Source organism: Camellia sinensis, chromosome 14 (assembly GCF_055761805.1).
Source record: "Camellia sinensis isolate YWXY chromosome 14, ASM5576180v1, whole genome shotgun sequence".
NCBI lineage: Eukaryota > Viridiplantae > Streptophyta > Magnoliopsida > Ericales > Theaceae > Camellia > Camellia sinensis.
Genome location: NC_138974.1, coordinates 66,504,961 through 66,521,400, shown reverse-complemented (window position 1 = coordinate 66,521,400; position 16,440 = coordinate 66,504,961). Strand labels below are relative to the sequence as shown.

General features: G+C 34.9%; 2 protein-coding genes across 5 annotated transcripts; one reads left to right on the top strand and one right to left on the bottom strand.

The window, feature by feature from the left end:
* Nucleotides 1-928: 928 nt before the first annotated feature.
* Nucleotides 929-12,425, top strand: PUM2 (pumilio 2). Of its 4 annotated transcripts, XM_028265812.2 has the most exons (10): nt 929-1,474; nt 1,567-2,389; nt 3,193-4,712; nt 4,794-4,935; nt 5,063-5,170; nt 5,750-5,962; nt 6,081-6,191; nt 6,905-7,099; nt 9,548-9,722; nt 11,984-12,425. In XM_028265812.2, exons 2-10 carry the CDS (start codon nt 1,748-1,750, stop codon nt 12,028-12,030), a joined length of 3,153 nt encoding a protein of 1,050 aa, XP_028121613.2. In that variant the 5' UTR covers nt 929-1,474; nt 1,567-1,747; the 3' UTR covers nt 12,031-12,425. The 4 variants fall into 4 exon arrangements, 3 of the variants coding, with proteins under 3 accessions (XP_028121613.2, XP_028121612.2, XP_028121614.2); XM_028265811.2 differs by having other exon boundaries at nt 985-2,389; XR_014350909.1 differs by having other exon boundaries at nt 1,036-2,389; nt 9,548-9,867; nt 10,872-12,425.
* A 1,409-nt stretch (nt 12,426-13,834) lies between these two features.
* On the bottom strand, nt 13,835-15,249 carry LOC114290136 (uncharacterized). Its single transcript, XM_082906224.1, has 2 exons — nt 14,788-15,249; nt 13,835-14,235 (listed from the first exon to the last, which is right to left on the bottom strand). The coding sequence occupies exons 1-2, from the start codon at nt 15,109-15,111 to the stop codon at nt 14,065-14,067; spliced, it is 495 nt and encodes a 164-aa protein (XP_082762350.1). The 5' UTR covers nt 15,112-15,249; the 3' UTR covers nt 13,835-14,064.
* Nucleotides 15,250-16,440: the final 1,191 nt, after the last annotated feature.

The following is a 16,440-nucleotide window of genomic DNA, read 5'->3' as shown; positions in this document are numbered from 1 at the left end:
TTGAAAAATGATGGAGCTAATTCGGTGCACTCCCTCTCTCTATATTTGTTTTGTCTTTTTAATTTTTCTCCATGAAAAATGATGGAGCCTATTCAGTTTTTCTTTTTGAAAAAAGAGTTAACGTAAGTGGCTTTGTGAAGTGTGAGAGATAGAAATAGGGATTCAGACTTTGTAAAGTATGTGGAAAACATACCTTGTAAGCTGTGAAGTATATATGACAAGCTTAGTGGGTGGGTGGAAGCGTATATGAAAAGCTTGGTATTTGTCAGTCGGGTCGGTTTTGACAGATGAAAAAATACAAAAATCACTATTGACCATGAATCCGAAAAAATCAAATAAAATAGACCGCATCCGACCATCTACGTTGTCTTGCCCGTCCGTTGCGTGCCGGTCTGATCGGTTTGGACGGGTAAGGCGGGTGCACGGTTTCCACGAACAGCCCTAGCAGGACCCATGTAGAAGTATCATAATTCTTACTTTCAAATACACAGAGCTTTTGTGTTTATTTGTCTATTTTGCTGACTTAGGTATTAGAGAAGTTTCTGGCACACACCCGCCAGCTAATTCACGTTTGTATTTTCAGGTAGTAAAGCGACGTCGTTTGAAAAAATGTAAACTTGATCAATAAAATTATACGAGAAAATTATTTCGTACTTGTACAGCCTATATCCTATCACCACACCTCTACTTATACCTTCATCCTACCACCACTAACAAATATATTAAAAATATTTTTTGTAAAAAAAATAGATAGAGCATAAATTAATACAATTTAAGCATCAGAGATTAAAGACAAACAACATACTATTGTTTTAGAAGCTAAGAAGATAATTTAAAATATATAAAAAATCAAAATATAATTCAATTTTAGAAAATCAAACAAAAACAGTAGTTGCCAGAGTTTGCCTGAACTAAAGCCCAATCTCTCTCCTCGAACCACCGAATCTCAAGTGTTTACGTGGCGCCCACATATTCTTCTTTCGGAACACGAGGAAACCCCAAAATAAACATCGTTATCTCTCTCTCTCTCTCCTCATTTTCTCTCTATATAACACATATACAGTTGAGTCGGTTTTCACTCGGTCAATTGGCAAACCCTTTGATTCAGGAAAATTATTTTTATTTTTATTTTTTTTAATTTCTATTACTCGACTTTCTAAAAACAATAATAACATTTCTAAATACTATAAAAAAAAATAAAAAGAATTATTTTTTTTTTTTTGGGTAACTGTATTTAATCATAGATATGTGTCTGAGTTGAAAAAACAAAACCCTAAAAAGGGTTCTCTGTAAGAACCAATTCGCCGCCGGGTTGATCAGGACCATCAACTTCCCCCAATTTCTATTTGATCTCACAACTCTTCACCACCTCCTACTCTTCCTCAGCTCCAACTGTTGTTTTTTGTTTTTGTTTTTGTTTTCTGGCAACACTTTTTAGTCCTGGCGGTGCTATCTTGGTATTCAATGTTGGAAAGTAAGAGAAAACGTGTTTGTTTTTCTTTATTTTTATGATGATTCAGTGTTAATAATCGAATCTTTATTGCTTGTGTGTGCTCGATTGTCCAGTTTTTTGATCGTTTGACGCAACTGAATGAGCTGTTTTGGAGTTTTGGTGATCAAAGATTGGATTTTTATGAGTTCATATAGGGGATTCTAAGGGGGTTAATTTTGTGGGTTTTGAGTGTTTTAGATTGTGAAGTTTGATTTTTGCAACCTTTTAGGGTTTTAGGGTTTGTTGGGTGTGAATATGTTGTCTGATTTGGGTAGGATGCCGGTGCTTGGCGGTAACGAAGGATCGTTTGGAGATGAATTGGAGAATGAAATCAGCTTGTTGCTCCGCGAGCAGCGGCGACAAGACGTTGATGATCGCGAAAAGGAGCTAAATTTGTTTAGAAGTGGGTCAGCTCCTCCCACTGTTGAGGGTTCACTGAGTGCAGTTGGTGGTTTGTTCAATCAGAGTGGTGGTGGCGGTGGTGATGGTGGCTTTTCAGGGTTTGCCAACAATAAGAGTGGTAATGGCTTTATGTCTGAGGAAGAGCTTAGGTCTGATCCGGCTTATTTGTCATATTATTATTCGAATGTGAATTTAAACCCTAGGCTGCCACCTCCTTTGATGTCTAAAGAGGACTGGCGGTTTGCACAGAGGTTGCAAGGAGGGAGTTCGGCCTCAGGTGGGATTGGAGATAGAAGGAAAGTGAATAGGAATGATAGTGGTGGTGGGGGGAGATCACTGTTTTCTATGCCTCCAGGGTTTGGTTCGAAGAAAGGAGAGAGTGAGACTGATTCAGAGAAAGTCCATGGTTCGGGAGAGTGGGGTGGTGATGGACTGATTGGCTTGCCTGGTTTAGGGCTTGGTGGGAAACAGAAGAGCCTTGCTGAAATATTTCAGGTGATTTTCTCTCTTTTATGCTTTCTTACATGCTTGTATTTTTATGTCATGTGCTTAACTCCAACTGTTACTGGTATATTAGGTTATCTGTTCTTCAGTTGATAATATTCCTTTCGATTGTTGAATGTCATTCATTGCTTCCCTTCATCGTTGACAGTTGATACGGATTGTATTGTATCTTTTGAGCAAATTGAGTGATCTTGTTGAAACTCCAGACATATTTTACACGTCATGTAAAGATGAACTGTGTATTTATTTACTCTTTTGGCTGGTACAGTTAATGTGTTTTTTGTTGTTAACTGCTAATCTGCATCTTTTTGGGTTGATGACTTGATTACATAGTAATTTTTGCTTTATGGGTAGCATACTGTTGGAAATATGAAAGATCCAAGGATCTTTAGTTGACAAAAGGTCATGCCGCAGTCTGCAGTAGTGTTGTACTGTGTCATGTATGTTATCCTTATTATCTTTCACACAGCTTGTTCCAAGCTTGGAGAATGAAGCGGGGTTGCGGAGGAGATGTAGCATCCTGGAAACTTAATTAAAATCTTATGAGCTTAGATCCTCGGTATTCTCTAATTGGGTTTTGTCTTTGACAACTGGAGAAGACTGATCCATGTTGTGGACCCCAAATAATTTGGATTTGTTCAATAAGTCCATCCTATTAGATGCTGGTCATTTAAAATCAAAATGCAAAAAAAATATCTGTCTGTTAGCCTACTTAGCTCATTTCATGTTAGTTAGTTAGTTTGTTTTATTCTTCTGGATTTTGGAGCCTGCAACTAACACTAATGTTTGTGCAGGATGATTTAGGGCGTGCAAGTCCTGCCTCTAGGAATCCTTCTAGGCCTGCTAGCCGTAATGCTTTTGAAAATAGTGAGACTTTAGGTTCTGCTGACGCTGACCTGGTTCATTTGCATAGCGAATTGGCATCTACGGATACTATGCAATCCAATGTGAATGTTCAGAGCTCATCTTCTGTCCAAAATGTCGGTCCACCCACTTCATATTCTTATGCTGCTGCTTTGGGTGCTTCCTTGTCTCGTAGTACCACCCCTGATCCCCAACTCATTGCCAGGGCTCCTAGTCCTTGCCTTGCTCCTATTGGTGGAGAGAGAGTAAGTACATCTGAGAAGAGAAGTATTAATGCTTCAAACTCATTTAATAGCGTCTCAACTCCCGTGATCGAATCTGCAGATTTGGTCACTGCTTTTTCTGGCCTCAACCTTTCAAATGGTGCGATGGTTGAAGAGAACCATTTGCCACCACAGATTGAACAGGATGTTGATGATCACCAGAATTATCTCTTCAATTTGCAAAGTGGTCATGCTAATGCTAAACAGCATCCGTACATGAAAAAATCTGAATCGGGAAGTTTTCATAGGCCTTTTGGTGACCAGTCGTCGAAAGTATCATACTTGGATTCAAGCAGGAGCAATGGAGCTGGATTAGACCTTAGTAACCCGTCTCCCAATAAATCGTATGTAAAAGGGTCTCCTGCTTCTACTCTTAACAGCAAAGGAAGTTTGCCTTCTCACTATCAGCATATGGATAGTGCTAATTCATCGTACTTGAACTATGGTTTAGGTGGGTACTCCATAAATACAGTTATGCCATCCATGATGGCTTCTAATCTGCCACCTTTATATGAAAATGTTGCTGCAGCATCAGCTATGGCCGTCCATGGATTGGACTCAAGGGTTTTGGGGGGTGGTTTGCCTTCTGGATCCTTCCTAAGCCCCACAGCATCAGAATCACAGAATCTGAACAGAATTGGGAATCAGATGGCTGGGAATGCTCTTCAGGCACCACTTGTGGATCCAATGTACCTTCAGTACTTGAGGACAGGTGAGTATGCTGCAGCACAAGCTGCAGCACTTAATGATCCCTCTATGGATAGAAATTACTTGGGGGATTCATACATGGATTTACTTCAAAAAGCTTATCTGGGGTCTTTGCTATCACCTCAAAAATCACAGTATGGTGTTCCCATGGGCACGAAGTCTGGTGGTTCTAATCACCACGGTTACTATGGAACTCCTGCGTATGGTGTTGGTTTGTCGTATCCTGGAAGTCCCTTGGCTAGTCCTGTCATTCCAAACTCTCCTGGTGGACCCGGTAGTCCTATGAGGCATGGTGAACTCAATATGCAATATCCTTCTGTGATGAGAAACTTAGCTGGGGGTGTAATGGGACCTTGGCACTTGCAGGCTGGTTGTAATGTGGAAGATATCTTCGCGTCCTCTTTGCTGGAAGAGTTTAAGAGCAATAAAACTAAGTGTTTCGAACTTTCTGAAATCACAGGTCATGTTGTTGAGTTCAGGTATGTGCTTGCTTTTGAGCTTGAATGCTGTTGAACCATCCTGACTTTTAGTCTCTCTTATTAAACATCATTTGTAAACAGTGCGGATCAGTATGGGAGCCGGTTCATTCAACAGAAGCTCGAAACTGCAACAACAGAGGAGAAAAACATGGTTTTTGAGGAAATTTTTCCACAAGCACTTACATTGATGACTGATGTGTTTGGTAATTATGTGATTCAAAAGGTACAAAATGCTCACTCAGTTTCTCAGATAATGCATATAATGTGTATATGTGTATACATAGGACATGGCTGTAGCTTTACCCTCTTTAGTGGATTTTAGACAAGTGACTTTTGGTATTTAATTTCAGTTTTTTGAGCATGGATTTGTGTCCCAGAGAAGAGAACTGGCTAACAATCTTTTTGGACATGTGCTGACACTTAGCCTTCAAATGTACGGTTGTCGAGTGATCCAGAAGGTAACACCAAATTTTTAGTCAAGCTGTATTTTGAGTTGGTATATCTCGTGTATGTTTTCATATCTAGATCCCTTTCATTCATGTGTGCAACCAACAGCGGACATGTTTTCTTTTATGTTTTTGTGTTGAACAACATTTGTGTGGCCTTAGCATGGATATTGATCATACATAACATTTTATTTAAATGTTTTACAATTTGCTACCATTGTCATTGAAATTGTAGGAAGTTTGATGTATTATTTCTTGGTAAACTGCAAGGGAACTTGATTGAACAACAGAAATTCACATATTTCCACTGCAAAGAATTTTTTATGGAAAAACAAGTACTAAGTTGGTTGGACTTTCTTTTTCTCTTTTCTGCCCTCTTGATGATGAAAATCTCTCTCTTTTGTTTTTATTTTTATTTTTTGAGAGGGGTGCTACTCACATTAGTTATCATATGATTCTATCCTATCAGTATGTGAGGCAAATTTGGTAACAGCTGGATTTTGAGTCTTTTTATCAGTTCTAAACTTACCATTGCTAATTGAGCTGACACTTACCAATTCTTGCAATCATGAACTCTGTTTTTATGTTCAGGCAATAGAAGTTGTTGATCTTGATCAAAAGATAAAAATGGTGGAAGAGCTCGATGGTCATGTCATGCGCTGTGTGCGTGATCAAAATGGGAACCATGTGATTCAGAAGTGTATTGAATGTGTTCCTGAAGAACATATCCAGTTCATTGTTTCAACATTTTTTGATCAAGTTGTGACCCTTTCAACCCATCCATATGGGTGTCGTGTGGTACAGGTATTAATCTCTTATTATGTTTTGAAATTCAGGAGAATTTTATAGGGAAGGGTGATGATCTGTGATGACATATATGTATATATATATGTATTTAATTTTTTGTTTATTTTTGGAACAGAGAATATTGGAGCACTGCGGCGATCCAAAGACCCAGAGCAAAGTGATGGATGAAATTTTAGGATCTGTTAGCTTGTTGGCACAAGATCAGTATGGCAATTATGTTGTTCAGGTTTGCAACCTTGTTTTGAAAGATTCCGATGTATAAATCATATATGCCATTGTTTCTGTAAGGGCTGTGATTCAGCTAGTCCAAAGACATTGTGTGATTGCATTTGCTTGTTTCTATGATGAACTGCTCCTGTTTCTATGCTTGGTGCAATCAGGAGTTTAGTGTTTGTTCTCTAGAGAAATTACCTGGTTGTAGAACACGCACCACGCAAGGTCCACATCTACACGTTAATTACAAAGGGCCAATGTAAACTCAAGACCCATCTTGATCCCTGCAACCAGATACACAAATTACACAAAGTACCTCTTCAACTTTTGACTTGTCACTTTCATTCAAACGATGAAGCCAGTTTCCAAATCAGGGCGTAGACGGTGCTCTGATCAACCCATTCCCTAGTTGATGACTGTGGCAGCCATTTCACCATAATTGTTGACTGAACCCAAAAATAAAATAATAAAAAAATACCAAAATTGTTGGGACTGTTGTAGGGGTTTTTGTGAGTGAGAACTCAACTAAACAAATGCTATTGGGCTCCTCTGATTGGAGATATAATTAATTGCCCGGAGAGTTTGCTTACTGTAATTTGACTTTGGACCTCCTCTAATTGCTTTCTACTGTATATTTAACATGTGTTTTGTTCTATATGAGATACATGCCATGATGTCTTTGTGTTTGCTTCTTTTTGTTGATATTCTTCATTTACTTTACAATAGCATGTACTGGAGCATGGAAAGCCACACGAACGTTCGACGATAATCAAGGAATTAGCTGGGAAGATAGTTCAAATGAGTCAGCAGAAGTTTGCCTCCAATGTTGTGGAGAAGTGTTTATCTTTTGGCGGTCCTTCCGAACGTCAGCTCTTGGTGAATGAGATGCTTGGCTCTACTGATGAGAATGAGCCTCTTCAGGTTGGTTGTGTCCGTTTGCTTTCTATAACTAGTATGAAATTGAAATTCTTGTCTAGGACTTTCTTTCACTGACCATATTGTTATCATTTCCTCTTTTGGCTTTTGTGTATGTTGTGATTTTCAGAATTGATTTGCTTTGGAGATAGGCTATAAAGTTTGCATGGAATGTGTGTCTCATATTGTGCTCCTTTTTTGTGTGTGTGTGTTTGCATATGTCATGTTATGAAGATGAGCAAGTTCCTTGTTATAGCTTTTGCTATCTGAAGCATTCAAATCAATCAATAACATGCTATTGGGTAAACATATGTTGAGAATGAAATTACCCTTTTGATTGAGCAAACATTTGTTGAGAAAATTGAAAATTATTACTATAGCTGACAGTCTAATCAATAATAATTACTGGAGGCATTATTATTTATGGAATTGTCAAGTCTTATTAACCTTTTACTGACTCCATCAACCTTTTCTGTTTTGTGGTTAGAGAGTAGGTTGTTGATGGCGTTGCATAGTGGGTTACGGGTACAGTTGATCCAAATGTTTTGGTTTTCGTAGATTTTGTGGAGGATTTGATTAGTTAGTTGTGTTCAGTTCATGTGTGGGCTGCATTTTTGTATTCTTCGCATCATCTTGATTTTTTTTTTTTATTTATAAAGTTTGATTATTTATCCAAAAAAAAAAATGTGTTGTCCAGCTGAAACGAGACATTATAGACTGGCTGTACCTCTTCAGTTTGATAATTTCCTTCAGAATGGCAGTTGCTGAACCTCAAGACTCTAGATATGTAAATTGTGATGCAACACGTACAAATCAGGGAAAGCAACAACTCTGCAGAGCCTTTTGATTTTGCTAATTGTAAAAACAGAGTCAACAGTTTTACAGATGTTTTCAGATTGGCCATGGCTGACAGGAAATTATTCTTTCTGAATGCTTCAGTGTGAGCATCATGATCTTGAAAGCCAAACTTTATTAGCTAAAGCAACAAAATGGTTTTCTTGCAGTTATCTAGCATAACTGTATGCCTCTTCGTTTTGTTTTTAGGATAAGATAATTGATGGATTTTAACTCTCCTGAGCTTTGCACTGTAAGTTAGAATGAATGATGATTGTGCATAGAGGATGTATCATCTCAAGATAATGTCTCCATATCTCTAAATTCAATATATCATGTTCCGTTTTATTTTTTCATTAAATATTTTGGGTTTTGGAGTTGGGGGGGGGGGGGGGGGGATGCTTCATGATTTGAAATCTGTGATCTGAATGTAATTGTGTACTCTTATGAGTTTCGTGTGGAGCTGAGTATTGTGATTTTGGGGTTCAGTCTTGTAGCCTCATGCCCTGGATGTCTTTGTTTCAGTAGTCTTTTTTTTGGGTCCATTTTTAACTATTGAAACTCGGGGAGATTAATGCAGAAATCTAGAAAATAGAAAGGCATTGATATGGTAATTGTTGATGGAGAAAAAGCACATGATAGGGTTGCAAGGGCGACAATGTGGAGGTTTTGGTGTGTACTACAAGATGCAGTTAGGATTCATATTTATGAAATATTTCTTTGATTCTTTTAGGGTAATTGATGTGTACTACTGACTAAGCACATTCAGTAGTCTTTGTTTTTGGGTCCATTTTTAACCATTGAAATTCGGGGAGATTAATGCAGAAATCTAGAAAAAAGAAAGGCATTGATATGGTAATTGTTGGTGGAGAAAAAGCACGTGATAGGGTTGCAAGGGCGTCGATGTGGAGGTTTTGGTGTGTACTACAAGATGCAGTTAGGATTTATATTTATGAAATATTTCTTTTATTCTTTTAGGCTAATTGATGTGTACTACTAACTAGCACATCACGTGAGTATAAAAAACAAACTAAATAACACATTATTTTATGCATAAAGTGTATTATGCATAGTTGACTACTCAAGCATACTTCAAAATTTTTTGTATACAGTTGGATGGTTGAGGGAAGACAATCTACTAGGGGACCTTATTGTCCTGGGGATGGGATTGGATAGTTGACTACTCAAGAATACTTCGAGATTTTCTTTATACTGTTGGATGGTTGAGGGAAGATAATCCGCTGGGGGACCTAATTGTCCCGGGGGTGGGATTGGATAGTTCCCCATGTGGGCGATTAGTAGTCTGGTCCCAACTAGCAATCCGGCCAAGCAAACACAGGATTAAGGGGGATTGGGGAGCGAATTTTGAATCATGCAAATTAGTAGTCTGGTCCCAACTAGCAATCCCCTCTCTAAGTACTTTACAAATTTAGAAGGGTCCATATAACACATGATATATGATTGTGGTTTGATGCTTGACAGAGGATATGGTTGTGCATAGAGCCAACTGGAGAAGGAACCATGTGGCTGGCCCTAGTTGAGGATTGTTTGTGATGTGTCCAAACAGAGATTTGCATATTTATTTTTAAATTTCTTATTACTGTTATGTTTCATATCCAGGCAATGATGAAAGATCAATTTGCAAATTATGTTGTACAAAAAGTACTGGAAACTTGTGATGATCAACAGCGTGAGCTAATCCTGTCCCGAATTAAGGTTCATCTGAATGCACTGAAAAAATACACGTACGGAAAGCATATTGTCGCTCGTGTGGAGAAGCTTGTTGCAGCTGGAGGTACTTAATTTTCATCTCTTTAGTTCTGACCCATGCATCTACATTTATCGCCTTTTGCATTTAGATAAAGCTGTTTTTTCATGCTAGGTTTTTCCCTTTTATGTTTTTTTCCCTCGTGTGCAAGTTTGAAATTTGACGCTTTTTGGTTAAAGGCATAGTTGTCAAATCGGGATTCGTATCGTGAATCGAAATGATCTCGTACCGAATCGCGAATCGAATCGAATCGTGAATCGTAAAGATTCAGTCACTTTTTCTAAATCACTTAAAAACATATATCTACACATTTAGATGTTAAATGTATCTTATGAATATAAAATATTTAGACTTAAATCAACAAAAATGTTATTTTGAATGATAATCACGTAATTTAATAGGTAAGAAGTTAACAAAGGTTCCTATGTAAAATCACCATCTTATTTTTTCTTTTTCTTTTTTTTTTTTTAGATTTTTTTATCAACCATTCTTAATAAAGGTAATAACCAAATAGAAACTATTAATTTCTAAAGTAACAATAGTTAACAACGATATTGATATTTGGACAATAAGTATATATACTTTTCTAAGTAAAGAGTGAGCAAATAATAAGAAAGAATTATTTAGGATATTTTATTTTAAAGCCTAAAACATTTTAACAGGTATAACTGACCTCACACATGTAGTATTCAATTTAATAAAATAGTAATAGATAATTCATAGTGTAACGCTAATCTTAAACATCTTTAGAAGATATATTGCAATTTTTTGAAGGGGGCAAAAATGAGAAGAAACGTTAAAAATATGTTAGGTTTGACTGAATCTGATTGGATCCTATAAAAAACTCCATGATCACTAAAATAATAACAAATCATATATATATGTTGGTTATTTTGGTAATAAATACTATTAGAAGTTGTATTATGTCATTTTCACTAAAAAGATGGAAAAAATGAGTCGAAAATATGTCGAACACAATAATTTCAAAAATTGCATGAATCGTAAAAAGTGAATCGAATCGTGAATCGATTGCGAATCGTGAATCGATTGTGAATCATGCGATTCACTAGAGATTCATTTCCAAAATATATTCACTCATAGATTCGTATCGATTTTGCAAAAATTGCGTATCGAATCGTGAATCGAATCGCGAATCGTAAGATTCTGATAACAAAGGTTAAAGGGAGTAAGCTGGTGTAAATGCGTGGCTCAATAACTTGATTAGCTTAACCTGTTAGAGATCAAATAAGTTACCATGGTTAAATATGCCATATTTGTTGGATTTTATTCTAAATTGAAAGCTGATAATATATAAGCATAATCTAAAAGCACCCCTCTTGTAATTTCATGGAAAATTGAAGAAAACTTATTTAGCCTCCGTTTGGGAACTGGGTTGGCTTTTTGGCTTTTTTGACTTTTTTTGTGAGAGAAGAGTGTAATGATTATGGGTTGGATGTGATGTTTTGTTTGTTGTGGCTAAAATAACCTATTTTGCCTTTTGTGGCTAAAATAGCCTCAAACCTCCTTCCCAAACGGAAGCTATTTTTACTGCATAATAGTATCTCTAACCCTTCATCAATTTTTTCATCAAATTCAAATCTAATGAAAAATGGCTAAAACTATGTTCCAACCATTTCATCAAATTTGTGTCAAACCAGGGGGGAGAATCTTTTTACCAAATCAAAGATGAACCAAATCCTTCACCAAATTTTAACAATCATATTTTTACTCAAATTTGATGAAATTTTAAAAAGATTGAAGATTAAAGATTTGAGATTGTTTTCTTTAATAAAAAAATGGTTTAAAAGAGAATTTTGGAATAAGTTTGAATTTTATTTTATTTTTTTGATAGATGGAATAAGTTTGAAAATTTTCAAAAAGAATTGATGAAAAAGAGAGCAAGGAGTTAGTGTCCATATCCAATCTAGCTTTTAACCAAAATTTTACTCAAATTTGATGAAAAAAAGAGAGAGAATATGGATTGGAGATGCTCTTAGCTATCAACAAAAGCTACAATGAAAGGTTTGACACTAAACTTCAAAATTTATTTATTTATTTTAAAAGAAGAAGAAAAATGAAAAAGGAGTCATAAACATTCCATTTTAGCTGCAGGAAACAGCACCGTTATCTTTTTAAAACTGTTACTGAGATGTTTGTGGACGATGGTCTTCCCAAAAACTAATCGGTTCCTCTTCTTTAGATCTTGTATTTGATGACCTTTTATATCCTGGTGTGATTCTCTTTTGGTCGCAGCTAGTTCTCTAACCAATTATTTTAATTTTTTGCAGAAAGGAGAATTGCTGCTCAGTCTACACACTCGGCATATATCCCATAGGAAAGAAAGTTATTGTACGGCTAACTAAGGCTAGTTTGGCTACCTATTTCTCTTTTTTTCTTCCGCATGTTTAGTGCTGCAGCTCTTCCCATCTTTAAGAGCTGATTGGAAATAAAGTTGTTGCTTGTACTAGAAAAATGTACATTCTGTAGGTTAAGGTTTATACGTAGAATCTAGTACGCTGAGAGGCTCGGATGTCAGGTCAGGTGTTTCTAATGCCCCACTTGCAGAGGAGACAATTGACAATAGAAGTTTTTAGGGTGTAAAAATGAACACTTTTGAGGTAGTTCACATTTCAATCGTGACTTTGTAAAAATGTTGCCGTGTCTGAGTTGATGTTTAGGTGAGGCTGGAAGCCGAGTATAATGTTAGTTACTGTTTATTTGTTTTGGTGATTTTGTTCTTTCAACCATGCATATCATTCATCGTTTATGTGTTTGGGTTGTTGAATCTGGGTTCCTCCCGTTCAGTTATCAATACTATATGAAACTGGTACTTACAATTGCTTCTTGTTGAACACTAGCCAAATTGGTGTTTTTGGAGATTGTAGATGTATGTATAACCAATATATGTGTGTTAGTATGTTGTGGACTTTGCATTTGGATCTTTCTGTTGGCTATGTGAATCTGTGTCAAGAGTTTTAGGAGATGATAAAAGTTGTCCATAACTGGTAATGAGTAGTGTTTGATTCAATGATATAGAATGATTATTTCATCAAAATATCAATTTTCAAGTATGGTAGACTAAAAAACAATAAAAATTACATTATAAATTAGAATCATTGTCGCCATTTTAAGGGAATAGTAAGTCTTTCTTATCTTGGTTTTGTCCAACAGTTAGTGAACTCTTAGCTTGGTTTTTTGTCTAAGAGACTAAATGAAATCTGATATTCTCCTGCTGCAAGTGAACAGAGTTGTTTGAACATGATCGAGTTTGGTTCAGTAAGAATTCGTTTGAACTCAGTTCTTTAAATTTTTTTGTATTCGAGCTTGAGCATGTTAAATTTTTAATAAGTAAGTTTAAACATTCTAAAATTCGGCTCGTTAATTTTTTTGTTTAATATTTATTATTTATATATTAAATAATTTAAAAATATGTATAAAAAATAAGATATATATGTTATTTATATATTTAAAAAATATAAATGTAAATAATAGTTAACTATAGATAGTATATTTATATAATACTGGTAGTAAATATTATTATTTTGGTAAAATATTAATTTTTTTGTTAGAATGTTTATATATGTTGTATATATAATTGTATAATTAAAATTTTAATTGTAATTTTAGTCTCATAAATGAGTTTATAAATTTTTTGTCTCGTTAAAACTCGTGAGCAGATTCAAACTTGAATCAAGCCTGAGTTAACTTAGCTCAAGCTCGATTTGTTAAATTTTATTGAGTTAAAATTTTAATAAATAAGTTTAAACATATTAAAATTCAGCTCCATTTAGCTTGTTTACCGTCCTACCTGCAAGACATGCCACAGTACTCAACCATCTCTCTCTCTCTCTCTCTCTCACACACACACCCTCCACATGAAACTCCTAAAAAAAAACATTAAACCCATTTCGACACCCCACATGAAACTCCTAAAAAAAAAAAAACATTTAGAAAAGGATGAAGAAAAACCCATTTCTACATTTCAATGATAGATTCAACAACATATAGTGAGAAGCAATCCAGTTGAGTAGAACCCTTTCACATGAAACTCCTAAAAAAAAACATTTAGAAAAGGATGAAGAAAAACCCATTTCTGCACCCCACATGAAACTCCTAAAAAAAAAACATTTAGAAAAGGATGAAGAAAAACCCATTTCTGCATTTCAATGATAGATTCAACAACATATAGTGAGAAGCAATCCAGTTGAGTAGAACCCTTTCACCTTTTTAGCTAAGAGTTGCAACAAAACTCTCCTCTCTACACGACTACACAGTTGGCCAGAAACAAAACTCTCATTTCTTCATGGCTACAACCTTGACTGTACCCAAAAAAATAATAACAATGGGAATCTTACAATTGTTGTGCATTCTAAAAATCTTCATCATCGCCCTCAATTTTTTGTCCAAACCCTCTGGGTCCAGCCCTAGATCTCACCACCCCTTTTTTACCACTCTTCTTCTTCTTCTTAGCTGCCTCTTCTTTCTCAAACTTCTCTCTCTCCCTCTTCTGCAAGAAATCTGTCACTGCTATGTAGATAATCTGTGGGAAAACCCAAACCACCACACAAGATTAGTAGCAACCCATATTCCAAAATCACAAATTTTCAATCAATTTCAACGAGAATAATACTAGAGACCTAAAAATTATATCAAAAGTTTGATCAAATATCACATAAGGTGAATATAGATAATTGTGATACATTTGGTAAAATTTTTAATATAATTTTTTGGTGCATTTTTGTTTCAACAAGACAGCATTGATTTCTTTATTACATGTACCGAACAAATAAATAAAGGAAGAAAGACGAAGTAGATAAGAACTAGCAAGTTGAAGCAGCCCACAACTTAGCAGCAACCCACATTCCAAAATAAAATATTTAATCAATTTCAACAAAACAGCATCGATTTATTTATTACATTTACCCACAAGAACTAGCAAGTTGAAGCTGCCCACGAACAAAAAAATTTCAATCAATCACAACAAAACAGAACTGATTTCTTTTTTAAATGTATAAATAAAAAAAAAATTTCTTTTAAAAGAAAAAGAAAAGAAAGTGGATAAGGATAGCAAGTTGAAGAGACTGATTTTTACCCCAATAGTGAGAACGGACAGGCCAATGAAAGCTATGAACAGAAGAACAGAAATGATGGTGAATCCAGTATCATCACCACCGGAAACTATCTGCTCAGAATTCTCAACTGGGTTTGCTTCTAAAGGCAATGAATCTCCAGATACAGCTGAGATTCTCCGAATTTGGGTGGGTTTTAGAGGGATTTCGTGAGGTGAGTTGTCAAGGGGGATGATTCTTTTTGAGGAAAGAGGAGGGTGAAAGGTGAGGGGATTAAGCGCATATCGAGGTCTTGGGTTGAGAATGGAGGAGAGAAGAGGGGTAGATAGAGATGTGGTGGTTGCCATGTCTCATATACTATTTCTATCATCAGTTTCACAAGGCTGTCTCTAGTCTTGGAGATGGATATGATAAGGTGTTTTCCTAGACACTTGAATTATTTAACCCCAAAAAAATAAGGACTGGGCTTTCCTCAGTCATGGACTAACATGTTGATTATTATAGGTTTTGTTTGTGTAATTTAAATGGTTCATTTTATAAAGTTTAACGTGTATAACATTTATATAAAAATTCTATTAATTTGATAATAATAATAATCTAATTAATATATTATATTTTTTACAAATAAAAAATGTTTTGATTCTACATTAATATAAAGTGGTATATATATATATATATATATATGCTTATACTAATTTTAAATTACTTTTATAAAATATTGCACGACTTAATTTTAAGAGATTTAAATTCATTACAACTCCCACCGAAAAATTATTGGTTAAAATTTTAGCCTCCTTATTGAAGGTTATTTAAAAATTTAAACAATGGACCCATTAGGAGAGTGTGATTTTTAATTAAGAAAATCACTAGAAATTATTATAATATTTTATCTATTTTTTTATATATCTTTTTATAAGAAGTGAAGTAAAAAAATCAATTACTAAACGGGGGCCAAAATGTGATTGTCAATTAATTTATTTTCGTCCAACACAGTCCATTCCAAATATTGAATTGGATTAAGGGTTCTTTTGGCAACATTTAAAGAAGTCAGTTTATTGACTTATTTGAGTTATATTACTTACTTTTTTACATGTATTTTTGTAATAAATAAAAAAAATCAACTTATAAGTCATATAAAAAATAATTCTAAATGAGGGGGAAATAAAACTACAGTGCGGTAGTTCAAAAAAAAATTACAAATTAGTGAGAAAGTTTATACACTTTAATAATTAAATTGATATATTTTTTCATGATTTTACAATTTGTTTGGGAGAATTACTAGTTGGATAGAGAAAAATAAAATACACAAACATAGAAGGGTCTCATAATTTTTCACTTATACCCCATCACAAAGTCACTTACATTCTAATATTTTTATAATTATTTTTTCTCAATTCCACTATTTAGTAATTCTCCCAATTTATTTTTATTGTGACCATTGTTAAGTTATTCTCCCCTAAATGAAATAAATGATTATTCATTAATTAAGGTAGTTTTTGGCATGTGAGAAAATGTGGACTTTTTGAATAAAATAGTCAAAATACCCAATTACATCACCTTCTTTATTTTCTAACATATCTTTTTATTTAAAAAAATTAAAAAATTAATTAAAATATAATCACATTTCAAACGAGCTCTAATTTTAAAACAATGGAAGGTGAATTGTTAGTCACGAT

Coding starts and splice junctions, on each gene's coding strand:
- PUM2 (XM_028265812.2), top strand. CDS start 1,748: ATGTTGTCTGATTTGGGTAGGATGCCGGTGCTTGGCGGTAACGAAGGA. Junction 4,713..4,793: donor GGTCATGTTGTTGAGTTCAG/GTATGTGCTTGC, acceptor ATTTGTAAACAG/TGCGGATCAGTATGGGAGCC. Junction 9,723..11,983: donor GAAGCTTGTTGCAGCTGGAG/GTACTTAATTTT, acceptor AATTTTTTGCAG/AAAGGAGAATTGCTGCTCAG.
- LOC114290136 (XM_082906224.1), bottom strand. CDS start 15,111: ATGGCAACCACCACATCTCTATCTACCCCTCTTCTCTCCTCCATTCTC. Junction 14,236..14,787: donor TGTCCGTTCTCACTATTGGG/GTAAAAATCAGT, acceptor GTTTTCCCACAG/ATTATCTACATAGCAGTGAC.